Below are 17,106 nucleotides of genomic sequence, written 5' to 3' on the forward strand. Positions count from 1 at the left end.
CAAGTGATTTCAGAGACCCATAAATCTTGAAAGAGATAAAAAGATGCAGTTAGGGCCTGTAGTGTTGAGGGAGGCAGGAACCCGTGACTGAGAGCTCCAAGACCACTTGGATTGGGACTGGGCCTCCTGCCCCCAGCTCCCCAGTTTTCTAGTAGTTTGGCAGTCACATCCACAAACTTCCTCTGGTGCCATCTAATCTCATCAACAGCCAAGACCCAGGGACTATAAACTAAAACTCCTGAAAGAGAGCACTGAAGAATGTCCTGACCCTGTGCCAGGCAGTCTTTACAGGGGTGTCCTAGAGGGGGATGGGTGAGAGTCATCCCTGCCCCAAGGGATCCAGCTATAGCAGCCAAAACCTCCAGAACCCAACCATCGCCAAGCTCAAGGCCACTCCCCACATGCTTGGGCCGAGCCTCACACATGAGTGAAGTCCTACAAAACCCAGGTAATGCAAAACTTTGTGACCTTGATCTCTGGGCTCAACGGGACCAGGAGCAGAGATCCTCTACCCAACTTCCCCAGTCTTGGGTAACCCAGGGTTCATGCCCATAAGCCACCTCCTGTGGGCACCAGATAATCTCACCATCAGCCACTGTCCAGATCACATGGCTGCTTCTTCCAAAAGGGAGAATAACATGGGGCTCCCATAACCATGCCACCAGACTCCACACCAGGCTGTTTTACACGGGGCATCCCAGAGGGGGCAGGTGAGAGCCCTCTCTGCCCCAAGGGACCCATCTCCAGCATCTGAAAAACCTCCACAACCCAACCACCAACACGCTCAAGGCCACTCCTTATATGCTCAGGCCGAGACTCACATATGAATAAACATATTCCTGGACCATGCAGTGACACATCATAAAACACTCCCTACCCATTCTCCATAATTACCCCACCACGATTGATGGGGTTCAGATAGTAGGTAAAAAATCATAGAGAGAAATATATGTATATGCATATATACATATTTTCAAAGCTCACATCACCGTAACTTTAACAACATGTTAGTGATATCCTATAGAATGCCAAAATAGAACAATCATCACACTGTTTCCTATATGAACACTTTTGTGTAAGCATGTTCAGCCATTCTTCTTAACAGACAATATGAAATATATTATTTTGGTTGTGTTTTGGGACAGGGATTGAGGTTTTGGATATAAACATCCAAAATTTGTGTTGGGAAGATGTAATGGTGGTGGGATTGGTGTTTGAACATTGAATGTAATCAAACATTGGAAACTAACTTATAAAATTAAAAAAATTAAGATAAAAAAGTAATGTGGAGTTCATGCTCAATTCAATCAGCATAATCAATGGCTGAATAAATAGCAATGTTCCTACATTATAAAAAGAAAAAGAAAATAAATCTACCATTTCCCCCATTTTCTAAAAAGGAATCTAAATCTTTGTTAGGATAAAAACAATTTCTGACTGAGGACACACAATTTATAGCTTATACTTTGGATGCTAATCCGATTTTGTAACTGTACGAAGAAATCATTATATACATTTTATCAGGCTGTAAAATGGGGAACAATGGTGTATCATGATTTTATGAATATTTTGTGTCTTTAAAAAAATCTTTTAAAAAATCCTACAAGTTTAAATAAGTGCTACACAATGTAGAGTACACATATCACTTAGGGCAATTTCTTATTTATTGATGTCTTATTATTTTGTTTTGAGGGACCATGATTTATGATGTTTTTCATACTTACAGCATTCCAATACACAATACCTCTTTTCAATCCACCTTTGCCCCACATACATACCAATGAAATCTGTCTTAATACTCTTTATTAATGAGCTTACGTATCGAGGAGCACGAATATTGATGATGTTATTCAATGAAGATTTGTTGAACATGTGTGTCGCTGTCACTGTCCTCCCATTGTTCATCGATTTGCTCGAGCGGGCACCAGTTACATCTCACAACAAATTGTGAGACTTGTTGTTACTGTGTTGGGCATATAGAATACGTCACGGGTAGCTTGCCAGGGTTTGCTGTGTGGGCAAGAGACTCTCGGTAGCTTGCCGAGCTCTCCGAGAGGGGTGGAGGAATCGAACTCGGGTCAGCCATATTGGCTGCTTGCAAGGCAAACGCCTTATCCGCTGTGCTATGGCTCTAGCCCGAACATGTGTGCAGTTCCAGAAAAAAAATACACTACTAATTTGGACATTTGACAATGAGGCATACAAAATCCCTGCCCTTGTTTTAAACACAGTAATATCAACAGATTGTAACATAAAACCTAATTATTAACTCACTTGGATGCAATAGAAACACAGTAAAAGACATTTTTTAAAAAATTTTTATCAGTGAAAGACCATGAGGTACGGTTGTAGACTTACACATTTTTGTGCTTGGGTTTCAATTATACAATGATTGAGTACCCATTCGTCTACCAGTGCCCATTTTCCACCAACACTGATCCCAGTATCGCTCCCACCCTCCATCCCCGCCCCACCCCATTCCAACCTGCCTCTGTGGCAGGGCATTCCCTTTTGTTCTCTCTCTCCTTTTGGGAAGTGTGGTTTGCATTGAGTGGCAATCATGTTTGGTCTATAGTCTAATTTCAGCATACATCTCCCATCCTGGGAGGATCCTCCCAGCACCTTCATTTGGTGCTCCCTTCTCTATCTGAGCTGCCTTAGTAAAAGACATTTAAATTCAGACTAAGAGACTAACAAAAGTTTTCTAATACTGGTTAAACCCAATCTTCACCTTTATAGTTGAGTAATCTTCAATTGGATGAGAAAACAGACATTTCCAACCAGAGAAGAAAAGGAAGTCTGAGATCAGACAATGATTTATAGTTTGGGTGACTGGTGTCTAATGTGTGCATGAGTAACATCAGTAATAATGAAATCTTAGAGAAGATCACAGAGGACTTTGTGTACCAGATTAGAATTTTCCCATTTAATCTTTCATATCCGTTCTTTCAAAATTTTCAATCATTTTTTATCAAAAATAGAAATTATACATTTTATTCTCTTTGATATTAATAATGTTCACATGTTCATAAACATATACTGTAAAACATGTCAAAATGTGGATTTAAAAGACTAATACTTTAAGTACTTTGAGTACTTTCTGCTCTTATATTTTTACTGAGAGCAATGGATTTGAATGTGATTTGTTCTTTTTTAATCTTAATGTTTTGTGATATAGTTATGCAAAGTTAAGTTTGAAGTTTATTTTTGTACCTGGCAGTCGCAGCTAAGTCTATGTTTTATAAAGATATATCCGGGGGAACACTTGCATGTTTGACTATAGTGTGTGTGTGTGTGTGTGTGTGTGTGTGTGTGTGTGTCAAACAGTTTTATTGGAAAAAATTATTTGAAAAAAATGTTAAGGGAGAAAAAAAGAAAGAGATATATCACGATCACTGTAACGACCATCCTGTTGTTCGTCAATTGCCTCGAGCAGGCCCCAGTAACGTCTCCTTCATCCTAGCCCTGAGATTTTTTTAAAAAGTGCCATGTTCAAGGCTCTTTCAGGGTTAGGAGAACGAGACCCATCATTGTTACTGGTATTTGGCATATTGGGTACGCCACAGGGAGTTTATGAGACTCTGCCGTGTGGGCAGTTTACATTCAGTAGCCTACCAATTTGTCCAAAGTAAGAATGAGATAATAGGATGTCACGCGGCCGCAAATGCAGCTGTGCGCTTCCAGGAGCTGGGTTTTATAGTCTCTGGGTCTTGGCCGTTGATGGGATTACACGGCGCCAGGGGGTCAGTTGGTGGGTGTGAACCCTGCCTACTGGAATATGGAGGTTCTGGGTGGAGGATGATCAGCCCCGATCTGAGCAGGCTTGGAGATCTCAGCCCCAGGACCCACATGCCTTTGTTCCTCTGCCGGTACCTTCATGCGTGTGGAGAATGGTCTCAGCATGTTGGTGGCTGGTTCTGGAGGTCTTCGGCTGCCAGAGCCCTGGTCAGGGGAGAGGAGGAAAACTCAACCCGCTCCCCTCCAAGGGGCCCCAGTGAGGACAGCCAGGCGCAGCGGCAGGAGACTATGCTGTTCTTTTCCGAGAGCTGGGTTTTATAGTCTCTGGGTCTTGGCCGTTGATGGGATTACACGGCACCAGGGGGTCAGTTGGTGGGTGTGACCCCTGCCTACTGGAAGGTGGAGGATTTGGGTGGAGGATGCTTAGCCCCGATCCGAACAGGCTTGGAGATCTCAGTCCCAGGACCCTCATGCCTTTGTTCCTCTGTAGGTACCTTCATGCATGTGGAGAGTGGTCTCAGCATGGTGGTGGCTGGTTCTGGAGGTTTTAGGCTGCCAGAGCCCTGGTCGGCAGGTGGGGGAGGGAAACTCAACCCTCTCACCCCAGTGAGAACAGCCAGGCGTGAGGGCAGGAGATGCCAAGAGATATATATTCAAGAGAAAATATGGGTTTCTCCAGAGTAGATAAAGCATAGAATTTGCTCGAGCGGGCCCAGTAACGTCTCCATTGGAGACTTTGTTGTTACTGTGTCTGGCATATCGAATACTCTCGGTATCTTGCTGGGCTCTCCGAGAGGGGCGGAGGAATCCAACTCGGGTAGGCCATGTTGGCCACGTGCAAGGCAAACGCCCTACCCGCTGTGCTATCGCTCTGTGGTAAAAGGTTATACACAATTACCAGACCTGGAGTTATCTGCATACATTAAAGTTAATCTGTGTGTGTGTCATGTGAAGAATACCTTGGACTTATGGTGATCCGTTCATATTCTTATCATGACCTGCAGAACCTCCTCTATCTTCTTCTTTTCTGAGGGATCCACCCTTCTCTGGGAGGAGTTCTCCAAAGAGCTCAGGATTTTCATCTCAAATAGATGTTTTTCTCTGCCTTTGGGGAGTATACTTTTTAAGCTATACCAAAGCTGTCTTGCAATATGTATGTGTAAGTCTTTTCATAAGTTGCTTATTTCCATAAATTCTTCTCTGATAATTGTTACCAGAAAGAGAAATACATTGTCATTGCCGAGAAATATATATATTTTTAAATATTTTTAACAAATGGGTTAAACCTACTAAAACTTTTCATTTGGAGCATTTTGAAACAGATTAGCAAAGTTCTAGCTTTGAGAATTTTGATAGATGATATAATTTAGTTGAAAATCAAGTTTCCAAAAAGATGAAAATTTTTCCAAACTACCAGTTTCAAATTTCTCTCTTTGGAGCATAAATTTCTTGTTAAAAACAGTTATTTTCTTACTCTTTCTTGCACCCTCCTTTTTAGTCTGGATAAGCAAATTAAACAAGCTTCTCTTACACACATATTTATAAGAAGGAATATTAATGGCAACCCATTATCACAGAGAAGTCAAAAAAAAATAAAACACGTCTTCTTCCTCAAAGGAAACTGGTTAAATTAAGTTTGATAACTCTTTTCAGCATTTTGAAGTAAATAGCCACTAAATTTTTCTAGGACAATGAAGACCTTCTACTTATTTTATTTGAAATTATTGTAAATTCTACCATTTGAATTTCTTTCTACATAAGTGATACCATTTTACTGATAATCCAAAATTGCCTGAAAATGAAGAAGGAATGTGTGCGCTAGAGTACACATGTGTAGGAGTTTCCTCTTCTCAGGACGCCTTCTCCTTGCTTATCAGAGGGTGGTTCCACACATATCCTGTAAAATCATTAAAGTCATTCTATATATTCTATTTTGGCAAAGCATTTTCAAAGTATAAATTCAAAATCTGTGAGTGAAAATCCTAACCGTTTTTTCTTTCTGCATCTGCTTAAATATCCCAGCTTAGCCCTGGGTTGTAAACTTACTGCTAAAGAGAAGGACAGGGGCAAGGGTTGAGGGAGGTGGCAAAGTGATAGTACAATGGGTAGAGTGTTTGCCTTGCACACACTTACATGGGTTCGATTCCCACCAACCTATATGGTCCCCTGAGAATCACCAGGAGCAATTTCTGTGTGAAGAGCCAGGAGTAACCCTTGATCATCACCAGGTAGGACCCAACTCCCCCCACCAAAAAACGTCAGGAAAGATTTTAAACAAAAATTAAAAATGGGGTGGCTGGTTTATATTTGTGTTGGGAGTAGCCAGATAGAACATGAATAGAAAAACAGATGCAGCATATTGGTGATCTTTGTTGGTAGGAGGAATAGAGAAATTAAAAGAGAATACAAGTTAAAGTACTTAGATTTTTAAATGGATTAAGTGATGAAGTTCAGAATCTATAGTCTGTCCCACCAGAAAAGGACACAGATGCCATTGCCTAAAACAGATTATAAAGGATTAACAATTTTGGAGGAAAAGGTGATAAAAGTCTTAAATTGTAAGTAGAAGGCAATGAGAGGCCAAAAGAATCATTCTAATTTCAGTGAGCTCAACAAAACTTCTTGAAAAAACTGTTATTTGAGTTAGTAGGATCTGAACTTTGAGAGTTCTGACTGACTAGTACAAGACTCAAGGATTCATGCTCTGGCTGTACACATGTGTCTCTCTATTCATCTATTTCAACAGGTATGTGCGATCAAGAACGAAGCATGATGTTGATATGCGGATTGGAATCCACTCGGGCTCCGTCTTATGTGGTGTGTTGGGCCTGCGAAAGTGGCAGTTTGATGTTTGGTCTTGGGATGTGGACATCGCAAACAAACTTGAATCTGGAGGGATCCCAGGGTAAGTCATCAGAAAGCCCTCTTCTTGTTTCGCGCTTCCCATTTGTGAGAGTGAATTCCACTATGGTAGAACTCAGAAATATACACCTAAAAATTATTATTCAGGAGGAGGAAGAATGCTAAAACATCATACGTATACCAACCCCCCCTCCCCCACCACCAATTCTAGTGAAATTCGTCATAGGCAATGGCAACAAGGATAGAGGGGAAATCTTCACATGTTCAGTTCCAATCTACAGAGCATTGGTTCTTGAATTTGACTCTATGTTGGGATCAGCAGATATATCCAGACTCTAAGCCAGTTCAATTAAAGTAAAATCTATGGAGAATCTTTTTAAAGTTCTTCGGGGAGGGCCTTCTTAAGAAAATTCAAGGGGTTCAGGAGCCATTCCAGGTAATTCTCTGACAATCGAAATAGACATTATTTTGGTAGGGACTGGCAATATGCTAGGGGCCATACTGAGTGGTCCTTGGGTGAGGATTCTGGGGGAGGGCATACTGTACTGGTAATCAAACTTGGGTTCTTCCAGATACAAAGAAAGTACCCTTGACCCTTTAGCTATCTCTCTAACACCCAGTTTAAGTTCTTAAAGTAATTCTCAGAATTCAGGTTTCAAGCCTCCTGACCTTCTATCTGACCTTACTCTTCCCTGAATATTTAGTTCTCCAACCTTGATCGGCAAAACAATGAGTACAGAATCCTGAAAGGTACCAGTGACCTGGAAATATCTGCTGAATCTTGGAAAGTAATATAAAGATTCCATTGATACAAACTGAGCCTAATAAGATTTTAGATATATTTGGACTACTGATTTGTATTGAATTTTGCAGTCTGTCTCTCTCTGGGATGAAAAATGATAAGTAGATGAATAGAGATATACAGCTAAAATTAATCATTTATGCTTTCATAGATATACATTTTCCCCATGCCTCAGTCTTGCCTTAGCTGTTATAGAGTATCACTAGTATCTATCATCATTCCTTTATAGTTTTATTTGACATAGGGTAACTAGATAACATGGTCTCATGAGAAATAAAGAGCAGAAGATAGAATCAGAAAAACCAGGATTTCGACTCTGACTAAGCTTAGTGATCTGCAGCAAGTCCTGTATAGCATGTATGGCCCCTGCCATGTGATTGTAAATATGAACTTGGTTCTCATCACTGCATCAGTGTGAACTCAGACCATTACTTAAATTTTCTGAGTTTCCCTTTTCTCTCTACAAAAAATCAAGAAGATAGTCCTTATGATGTAGTACATTGTGAATTTATGTTCCTTCTCCTTGAGAGACTGTTTTCCATCTGCCAAATGGGCATCGTCCACCTCACAGATCTGAAGATCTTCTAGGGTGATGGATATGGAACACGTCATGTGATGCTCCTGTGTTGGTTACTTTCTTATCAAGGATTCCTGAGTCAAGTGATTGTTAGGAAGGTTTGGTCTGACATGTCAACACTGGGTTTCTTTTTCTTTCTTCTTTTTTTTTTTTTGTAATATTACCTGGAGCAGGTTTATAATAGTTTGGATCTAATAATACAAAGAATGATCCAGTCTTACATGTTTTGGTCTCCTCTCACCTCAGTAAAGGGGTCTTTAGTACATGATCATGGGGTAACAGGAGCACTCATGACAGTATAGGACCACTCCTGTCTTTAAGTTATAACTTGACTTGATGGACCTTAGCTCATTACGGGAGCCTCAGGGGACAGTCAACCTTCTTCAGAGGAACACAAGGTTGACCCTTGTAGAAAGAGTGGGTACAGTTCCAATCTAAAGTTGCCTACTTCTGTTAGGTTGATGCCAGTTTTTCTGTTCATCTTCTCTGCATTGAAAACAGAGCTGAGCACCTCTGAAACTGATAACAGTTCTATTTAGAATCTGCTCTATTCTGTATTCCTAGGAATGTGGGATATAAACAGAAGACTGGGCCTACCCAGACCATAGGCCAAAGTCTCTGGGAGTCAGCTTTTCAGCACTGGTGCTGTTCCAGGTTCCAAGGCAATGTCAAGTAGAAGGAGGGGTGAAGACAACTTCCCCACACCTTTAGAACTGTCTCATCTGTAAGAAATGGATTCCCCAGACCCTGGTCTCTTTAAGTTTCTTCTCTTCTTTCCCACTTTTAGCTATTCTCTCCTCTGAGGGGTTTTGTTGTGGTTTTTAATAAGCCATAGTGAGATACACAGTTACAAAGTTGTTCATGATTGGGTTTACATCATATAATTTTTCAACACCCATCCTTTCAACAGTGTGCATTTCCCATCTCTGTTGGGTTTCTATAAGACAAATTCTATGGGGACTTCATAAAATTTTTTCTATAGAGTTACAGATTTTACTCCCTGGTGAGTTCAAGCCATCTAGAGAGCTGATTCATTTTCCCATCCTATGTTTTCAAAGGTGGCTTTAGTCTGGAGAGATAGTACAGACGTTAAGTCGCTTACTTTGCATGTGGCATCTCCATGAAAGTGGTTCAAATCCTGGCACTGCATATGATCTCCTGAGTCATATCAGGTGTAGCTCCTCAATGCAGAGCCAGGATTGGTCCCTGAGCAAAGTCAGGTGTGGTCCTTAAGCACTGTCATATGTGGCCCTGGAAGCCTGGGGGAGGTGAAAGATAATACAGAGGTTAAGATACTTGTCTTGAATGCAGATAATGGGGTGGGGATGGGGAGGAGCAGAGGCAGTTAAAGGGGCTATCCTAACTTGGATATAAAAAGGACCAATATGACAATAGTGTGTTGAAAATATGTAAAGGGATATACATGATAACCTTTCAGTATCTGCATTAATAGCAAACCATAATGCATGAAAGGGGAGAAAGAGAAATACAGAGAGACAGAGATAGAGACAGAGAGGGAGAATAAGAATGCCTGCCATAGAGGCAGGTGAGGTGGGTGGGAAGAAAATTGGGGACATTGGTTGTGGGAAGTATACATGGTAAAGAAAGGCGTGCAGGGGTGTTAGAACATTGTATGACTGAAACCCAAACATGAACAACTTTGTAACTCTATATTTCACTGTGGTTCAGTTAAAAAAGTAAAAGAAAAAAATTGGCACTCCTAAAAATGAGTTTCCTTGGATATATTGTTTCTAGAATCACAGAAGCCAAAGAATGTATTATGCATTCTTCTTATTCTTATGCATTCTTCTTATTCAAAGAAACACTGTTAGAATCAACCTACTTCTGGTTCAGCTCTTGAGTTGAACCAGGAATAGAAAATTGTTGTGGCAACAGTGTGGGGTGAACATTCTAAGCAGCAAAAGTGGAGTGTTCTTAGTTTAGTGTGCCTAATATAGTGTACTACTGCATTTGATGAGTGAGAGAAACCATAGAGTTCTCTCTCTGTCATTAGTGAATGTGTGCCAGAAAATGAATTTTGTGACCGGTCCAAGAGAACCAATGCTTTAGAGGTCTTGTTTAGAACTTCTGTTGTACATGTTAGTCTTGAGGAAGCTTCGAATAAACAACAGTAATATAATCACAATGACATTTTAAGAATGTTCCTAATAATCTAAGCATTTGCCTTTATTGACGTGCAGTATACCATAAATTCTTTTAACTTCTATACACAAATATTTTATCAAATAGTGCTAGGATATAGGCAATACTAACTGCCCATTTTTATGATTGAGAAAACAGGCTCATAGAAAATTAATATAAATGGCCCCAAATCTCTCAGAAGCTTGTAGTGGATCAAAGGGTTTCAATTCAAACATCATAGCCAAAGAATTCATGCATATAACCAAATGAAAGTTTACCCAGACCACATTACAAAACAATAAGTCTGATTATGATAGATAGGAGAAAAAGAAAACTTCTTCCTTGGAAGGACTTGTCATACAAAACTCCCATAATTCAATATTATACCAAAGACCCTTCATGTCATCTGTTGTATTTTTTTAAAAAAATCATAAGCTATGTTGAACACTGACTTAGAAAGAATGTACCATTTACTTTGTGAGTAGGCCTAGCCAGCTGCTAGCCACATCTTTGTTCTCTGATCATTACCATCCACACCTTAGAGGGGCAAATGCATCCTAATTTCTTATTCTCAAAAGACCTTCTATGTAGCCCTGTAAAATTGCTTAAAACCCATATTTGTACTTTTCTATTATCTTTTTGAAGCCGTTAATGAACCAAGTTGAGGAAGAAAGATAAATATATGACAATTGAAATGATCGGAAAAGTCCATGGCACTAAGTGAACTGTTGCATGGTGATTTGAACAAGGATTACTTTTAGGTTCAGAAGCATCTATGTAATGTGTTCCAAATATGAAATATCCTAAAAAATACTCACTGGTTCTTAAAGTTTACTTTGAGTCCTTGTATTTAAAAAGTCAAAAGAAGTGTCTATGTATGTCTCAAAATTCTGTATTTTGTCAGAGTGGTATCCTGATCATTAATTTATGCTTGTACTTCTTTATCCTTTCTGCTTTCTTGTTGGAACAAATATTGTCTTTAAGAAATTATCCTAGCAGTGAAACCCTGATGCTGGCTTTTCACAGGCCAAAAAACGGTTGATGTCCACTGTGGACCACATGGAGAGTGTGTAATGAACTTTGCTTGTACACACAGGAGGATTCACATTTCCAAAGCCACACTGGACTGCCTCAATGGTGACTATAATGTGGAAGAGGGCCACGGTAAAGAGAGAAATGAATTTTTGAGGAAGCATAATATAGAGACATATTTAATTAAGCAGCCTGAGGACAGTCTCCTGTCCCTGCCAGAGGACGTTGTCAAGGAGTCTGTGAGCATCTCAGACAGAAGGAACAGTGGCGCGACATTCACAGAAGGATCTTGGAGCCCTGAACTGCCCTTTGATAACATTGTGGGAAAACAGAATGTAAGTTCTGGCATCCTTTTCCTGGTTAGACACAAATGCATGCTCCATTACATCTCCAACCCAGAAACCTCCAAGAAAACCAATTTATCTTTAACTTTTTCTCTGCTAGGTACCATAATTGCAGATGATTAAACTCATCTTCTCAGGACAAAAGTATTCTGCATGTGCAATTTCAGGAAGTGCCAGAAATACCAGGAGTTTCCATGCTCCGTCTCCTTTTTTTCAGCCTAGCTAAAAAAAAATAGATATTACGTGAGACTGAATTATAAGTTTTCTAAAATTAATTACTTGTGCTGGACGGTATAAATCTGGTGTTCTTCAAGGAACAACAAGAGCTAGCCATAAGAAGGCTACCTTTTAGTGCAGCTAACTAGATTAGACTTGTACTTTGAAATTTAGAATCAGCCAGGCAATGTTTATTTGGGAATGTAGAAGCAGCATCAAGTGATGCATCAAGTCAGAGTAAAGACTGATTTTTACAGAATATGAAATTTCAAAACTGACTACATGATTCTGTTCTATCAAATCTGTATTTGTAGCTTATAGAGTGAAGATGCAAATAATAATAAGGTGACAAAGTCAGTAAATCAGGGTTAATCACCAATAATTTAAAAATTCATTCTTTAGGGGCTGGAGCAATAGCACAGTGGGTAGGGTATTTGCCTTGCACACAGCCAACACGGCTGACACAGGTTTGATTCCCAGCATCCCATATGGTCCCCCGAGCACCGCCAGGAGTAATTCCTGAGTGCATGAGCCAGGAGTAACCCCCAAGCATCGCCGGGTGTGACCCAAAAAAGCAAAAAAAAAAAAATTCTTTCTTTAAGAATTGGACCAATAAAACGGTCAGATGGCAAGAGAGCCTAGAGAACTAGGGTTTTTCAAGAAGATATATTTGGAGTGTTCTAGAACAGGCAAACTCAATTGTTCTAAAACAGTTTCCCACATTAGCCATTTATGCCAAACACAGGAAGTTGAATTTACACAAGTTAAATGGTATGACTTCACCTTACTTTTTTAAGCTGAAATGAAATTAATAGTTTATTGCATATCCCTAATCCATGCAAAATCTGAGAATCACATGAAGTGAATTAACTAAGAGGGTATCTGATTGATCTTCATAAATATCTTTATGAAGAAATGTGTGGTTAATTGCGTTAACCTAAGATCTAAGTCTTTCTCACTAATTTATGGGTTCTGTTCACATTTTCATTTTAAATTTCTCAACATTTAAAATGGAAAAGGTTAAAATGTGGGAAGTCTTTCCTCTTTATTTCTTTGATAGATTGATGGGATTCTCTGAGGTCAGATAAACTCTCCTTCCAATTCTGTATGATGAAGCAATGCATGTGTTGAATGGGAAAACTGCAGATGGGATTTATCTGGCATGCTTTGCAAACAACTATCCTTAAATCTTAGCTCATCTTTAGTAAGTTTTCCCCAAAACTATATACTCACAAAACTAAAATATCTAATTTCACTCTTCTTTCTATTCCTGAATTTGTGTGCATGGACCATTAGAAATTATATAAAATAATAATCACAAACTTTCTGGAGCTGTTGCATAAGTGGCTGACAGTGCTTTCTCTCCCTGTGGTTGAGGCATGAATGCAGGTTCTTGAAAGAGAAGTAAATGCATGCCTTGCCTGAAATCTCAGGAACTACATAAATATTTTTCTCTTCATTTTATTTACTTTTCCTTTTATATATGATCTCTCCACTTGAAAACCTTTTTTTCTTTTAATCTAATTGTGGAAATTGGGTGATTTCTAATTATTCTAATCTTAGGTGTGCCTAACAACCGAGAGCTAAGAAGTAAAATGCAGAGATGCTTGCTTTTACTTCACGATTGATTTGGTAAACTATTATAAAGCTATCTGATGCAGTCATTAAATAGCAACATAAAATGTGTCATTTTAGTTGACAATTGTTATTCTTAGTTAGCCATACTTTGTAATCCTTATAATGCCTAAAATATTTACTTGAATATAATACATCTGTGCCATCATCAACATGAATAATCTGAATTTTTTATTACGTATTCTGACGTAGGAGTCAATGAATATGAGGATATTCATAAATAACCCAGCAGTACTAAAAACATTTTGGAAATTATGAAGTCAATTAAAATGGTCACAAGTGCCCAGAGTTTGCTTTTATACTTAATTCTAGAAGCCAGGGAACCATACGTGCAATTCCAAGACATAATTTGTGCCTGAAAAAAATCAAAACTGATCATGCAGAGCCTGTGCTCTGCAAGACTGTCAGTTCCATGTAAAGCAAAGAACCATCCAGGTGTTTGTAAGACACAGATAAAATATGCTAATGCTTCACTGAGACATATTAAGATTAATTGGCCAGATGTTTTGGCTTCTACTGATTCATAATGTGTGTTCAAACGTATTTTTAATGACATCGGTATGCAGTGCCATAATTTGTGCTTTATTAACAGCAGATGTTCAGATGGTTATGTTCCTATTTTTTCACTCTTCCTATAAATATTTATTTAACATCAATTACATGCAAGCTATTGCTAGTAATATATAGGACAGGCAGAGGAAAGAATCACTTCAGAGGTAAGGTCAACCAGTTGTCTATATGCTTCATGAGGGCAGGAATTATGTATGACCAATCATTGTATAGATTGCAATTAGAGCAATATATGGAAAATAGCGTGGTTTGATTATTTCTTGCTGAATAAATTAATGAAATAATACGTGTGGAGAAAAGAGAATGGAATCACTCAAGTTTCTTGTTTGTTTTGTATGAGTGACTGGGTAGTTCGTCAGTCTTCTCACTGAAAGTAATTTCAGTGGACTGGAAGTAGACTAGATATGAAAAATGGATATAAAGGTCTAAAAATTCAGTTGGGAACATATTTATCTCAAAGTACCTAAATATTAAACTCAAGTTACCCAAAGATGTATAAGGAAAGACAATCAGAAGACTTGAATGCATACTTCTCAGACTCAAGCATAGAATAATGAAAAAGGGATATGAATCTGATCATCATCAAATTTGAATGTTAGTTAAAGTTATGAGAGTGAAAGATATTTCTTTAAGGAGTATATAACATTTTAAATAAAACTTCATATGAAATACCATAAAAGAATACTAGATGGAAGCTGAGAGTAAAAGATCCCAGACAAAGATAAAGAGAAGGTAGTTGACCTGGAAAAGAGAATCTGAGAATTTCTTGCTTTGGGATATAAAGAAAAGAACACTTGAGAAGGAGAAAATGATTGACAACATTAAGAGTAACCAAGATATTCAGTAAGATGAGAACTAAGAACTCCTGCTTGATATTGAATAAAGAACATCATTGGCAAGAAGAAGATTGGATGAGGTGGTAAAATCTTAAGTTACATGGTCACCATTGATATGGAAGAACTCTCTGCTTCTAAGAAGGACCTCACCTCCTTCCTTGTCCCCTGTCCTAAACCTTTTTCAGGAATCTTCTATTGATTCCCTAAAGAATCAATAGAAGATACTAAGAATTATCTCAGCCCCAGTATTTGAGTACCTGTATATGGTTAAGGTATTTGAGTTTTAATTCTGTGTACCCTATTTCTCTTATATTTGTATCCTTATGGGCAACAATTGCTGGTTTGATGTTAGGTATCCAACTTGATACTCCTACTTTGATCCAACTGAGTACTCCTGCTTTGTAGCCCTGACTCCTGATGTGCAGGTAAAGTGCCCACCTTATTTAAATTCTCAGCTCCTTGAACACTGACTACTTTGCTCTAAACCTCTCCATGGGAGGAGAGTAATAAAACTAAAGGGCAAAAGGTTTGTTACCATAAGTAGTCTATTTAAATTTAAGACTGCTAAAATAGAAGTAGGTAGTTTAAATAGACCAGAGGTTAAAATGTTATATTTGTAGGAACATATACTGAAATTTCAAGGGTATGTTATAGAATAAATGATCAACACTAACACTGAATCTCTCATTTAAAAGAGCACCATGCAGGGTGAAAATAAATAACATAAAAATTTAATATGAGAAACTATATTTCATTCTTTTTTAAATAAAATATTTGGGGTTTTGTTTTGGGGTCCACATTAGGAGTGCTCATGGCTTACTCCAGTCTCTTCTGGAGAGTCTCAAGAGACCATCTTGGATGGTAGGGATAAAATCCTGGTTGTAAGACAAGTGCTCTGCCCTATGTAGCATCTTTTCAGCCCCAATATTTCACCCTTTTGATGTATGATGCTACTAAAATTTATTTTCAGGTTTAAGTGTTTGCCCACTCAGTTATTTCATTGGCATTTTTGTTTATTTATTAATTTATACTTTATCTGGGGCCCTTACTTTTCTGTGCTCAGGGCTTAGTTATGACTCCGCACTCAGGGATCATTCTTTACAGAATTCTGGGGACAATATGTGGTGCCAGGATCAAACTTAGGTTAACTGCATGCAAAGTCAAAACTTTACCTGCTATACTATCTCTCCAACCTCACTCAGTATTTTTGATGTTGAAGATCCATTTATGAGAAGACAAATGCGGTACCTACATCCACTTTACATTTCAAGGGAATGAGAAGCACACAATTAAACCAAACATGTAAATTTTATGAAGGAGGTAGTGAGAGTGAATAAGGAGGGGTGGAAACAGGAAAAGAGCAAGAGAGAGTGAAAGAAAGAAAGCTGACTAGGAGATCCATAGAATTACAGCAAATAGGATTATCAGTGGCCTGTGAAGACTATATTTGAATACTGAAAGGACCCTAATACAAAAGACCAGGGGCAGAGCTAAGGACACAGAGAAAATGGCTGATGCAAAGTTTATTAGAAATAAAGAAAAAAAAGGTAGTGACCGGAAGTAAAATGACCCATGAGACTATAGCATTGTAAGCAGGGAAGAAAAGGTTATGAAAGAGTAGTTAAAGAAACTGGGATTGGGGAGCTATTATTGTAAGGTTTACAAAAGCCTTGAAGCAGGGCAGTGACATGATATGATATCGAATTTTAGGCAATCACTTTGGTGGACTTTGGAGAATGGGTTGTAGGAACCAAAAATGGATTTATCAAACAAACTGCCTCGTAGACTTATGATTTACAAGAGGGCACCAAATGGCGAAGACTTATGGTGCTATAAAGCATGTTCTTTAAGGATATTTATCATTTTAATTTGATTTTTATGACAAATGCTATACCAAGAAATGTGGAGATATCAGTTCAGAGGAAAATCCCTCTTGTAGAGCCTGGAGTACGTCTCTTGTCTATTGTGAAATCATTACCATCATTCTATCACTCCCTTTCATATATATCACACTGTCTTATCCAGACATTTTTCTATTATCCTCCAGGACATTAAAAAGAATCACCTGGAGAAAAAAATACATTATATTTTGCACTACTATTGTGCATATTTGTGTTATTTGTCATTTCTACATGACACTGACTTTAATCATGAGTATGGAAAACATAGTTACAATTTCCATGTTCCATACAACAAAATAGGGAAAAAATGTTATTCATTGCCTGGAATACAGGTAATATCTCCAGCACCAGTAACACTGACAGAGGCATAGAGGACAGAAATGTCCACTAATGTGGACATTTTTCACATTCCTTCTATTTAATTCTCACATTGCTTTGCTTCATAAATATA

The 17,106-nt window shown here is 38.5% G+C and overlaps 1 protein-coding gene across 3 annotated transcripts in view; it reads left to right on the forward strand.

Annotated features, from left to right (window-relative positions):
• The window catches only part of ADCY8 (adenylate cyclase 8), a 257,458-nt gene that overhangs the window by 133,786 nt on the left and 106,566 nt on the right, over positions 1-17,106 (forward strand). For all 3 annotated transcript variants that reach the window (XM_056129531.1, XM_056129606.1, XM_056129677.1), the window contains exons 6-7: positions 6,485-6,643; positions 11,218-11,488. In XM_056129531.1, coding sequence (XP_055985506.1) covers positions 6,485-6,643; positions 11,218-11,488 — 430 coding nt within the window. The remainder of the gene's footprint in view (positions 1-6,484; positions 6,644-11,217; positions 11,489-17,106) is intronic.

This window comes from Sorex fumeus, unplaced genomic scaffold (genome assembly GCF_029834395.1).
Source record: "Sorex fumeus unplaced genomic scaffold, SorFum_2.1 ptg000002l, whole genome shotgun sequence".
Classification (NCBI taxonomy): domain Eukaryota; kingdom Metazoa; phylum Chordata; class Mammalia; order Eulipotyphla; family Soricidae; genus Sorex; species Sorex fumeus.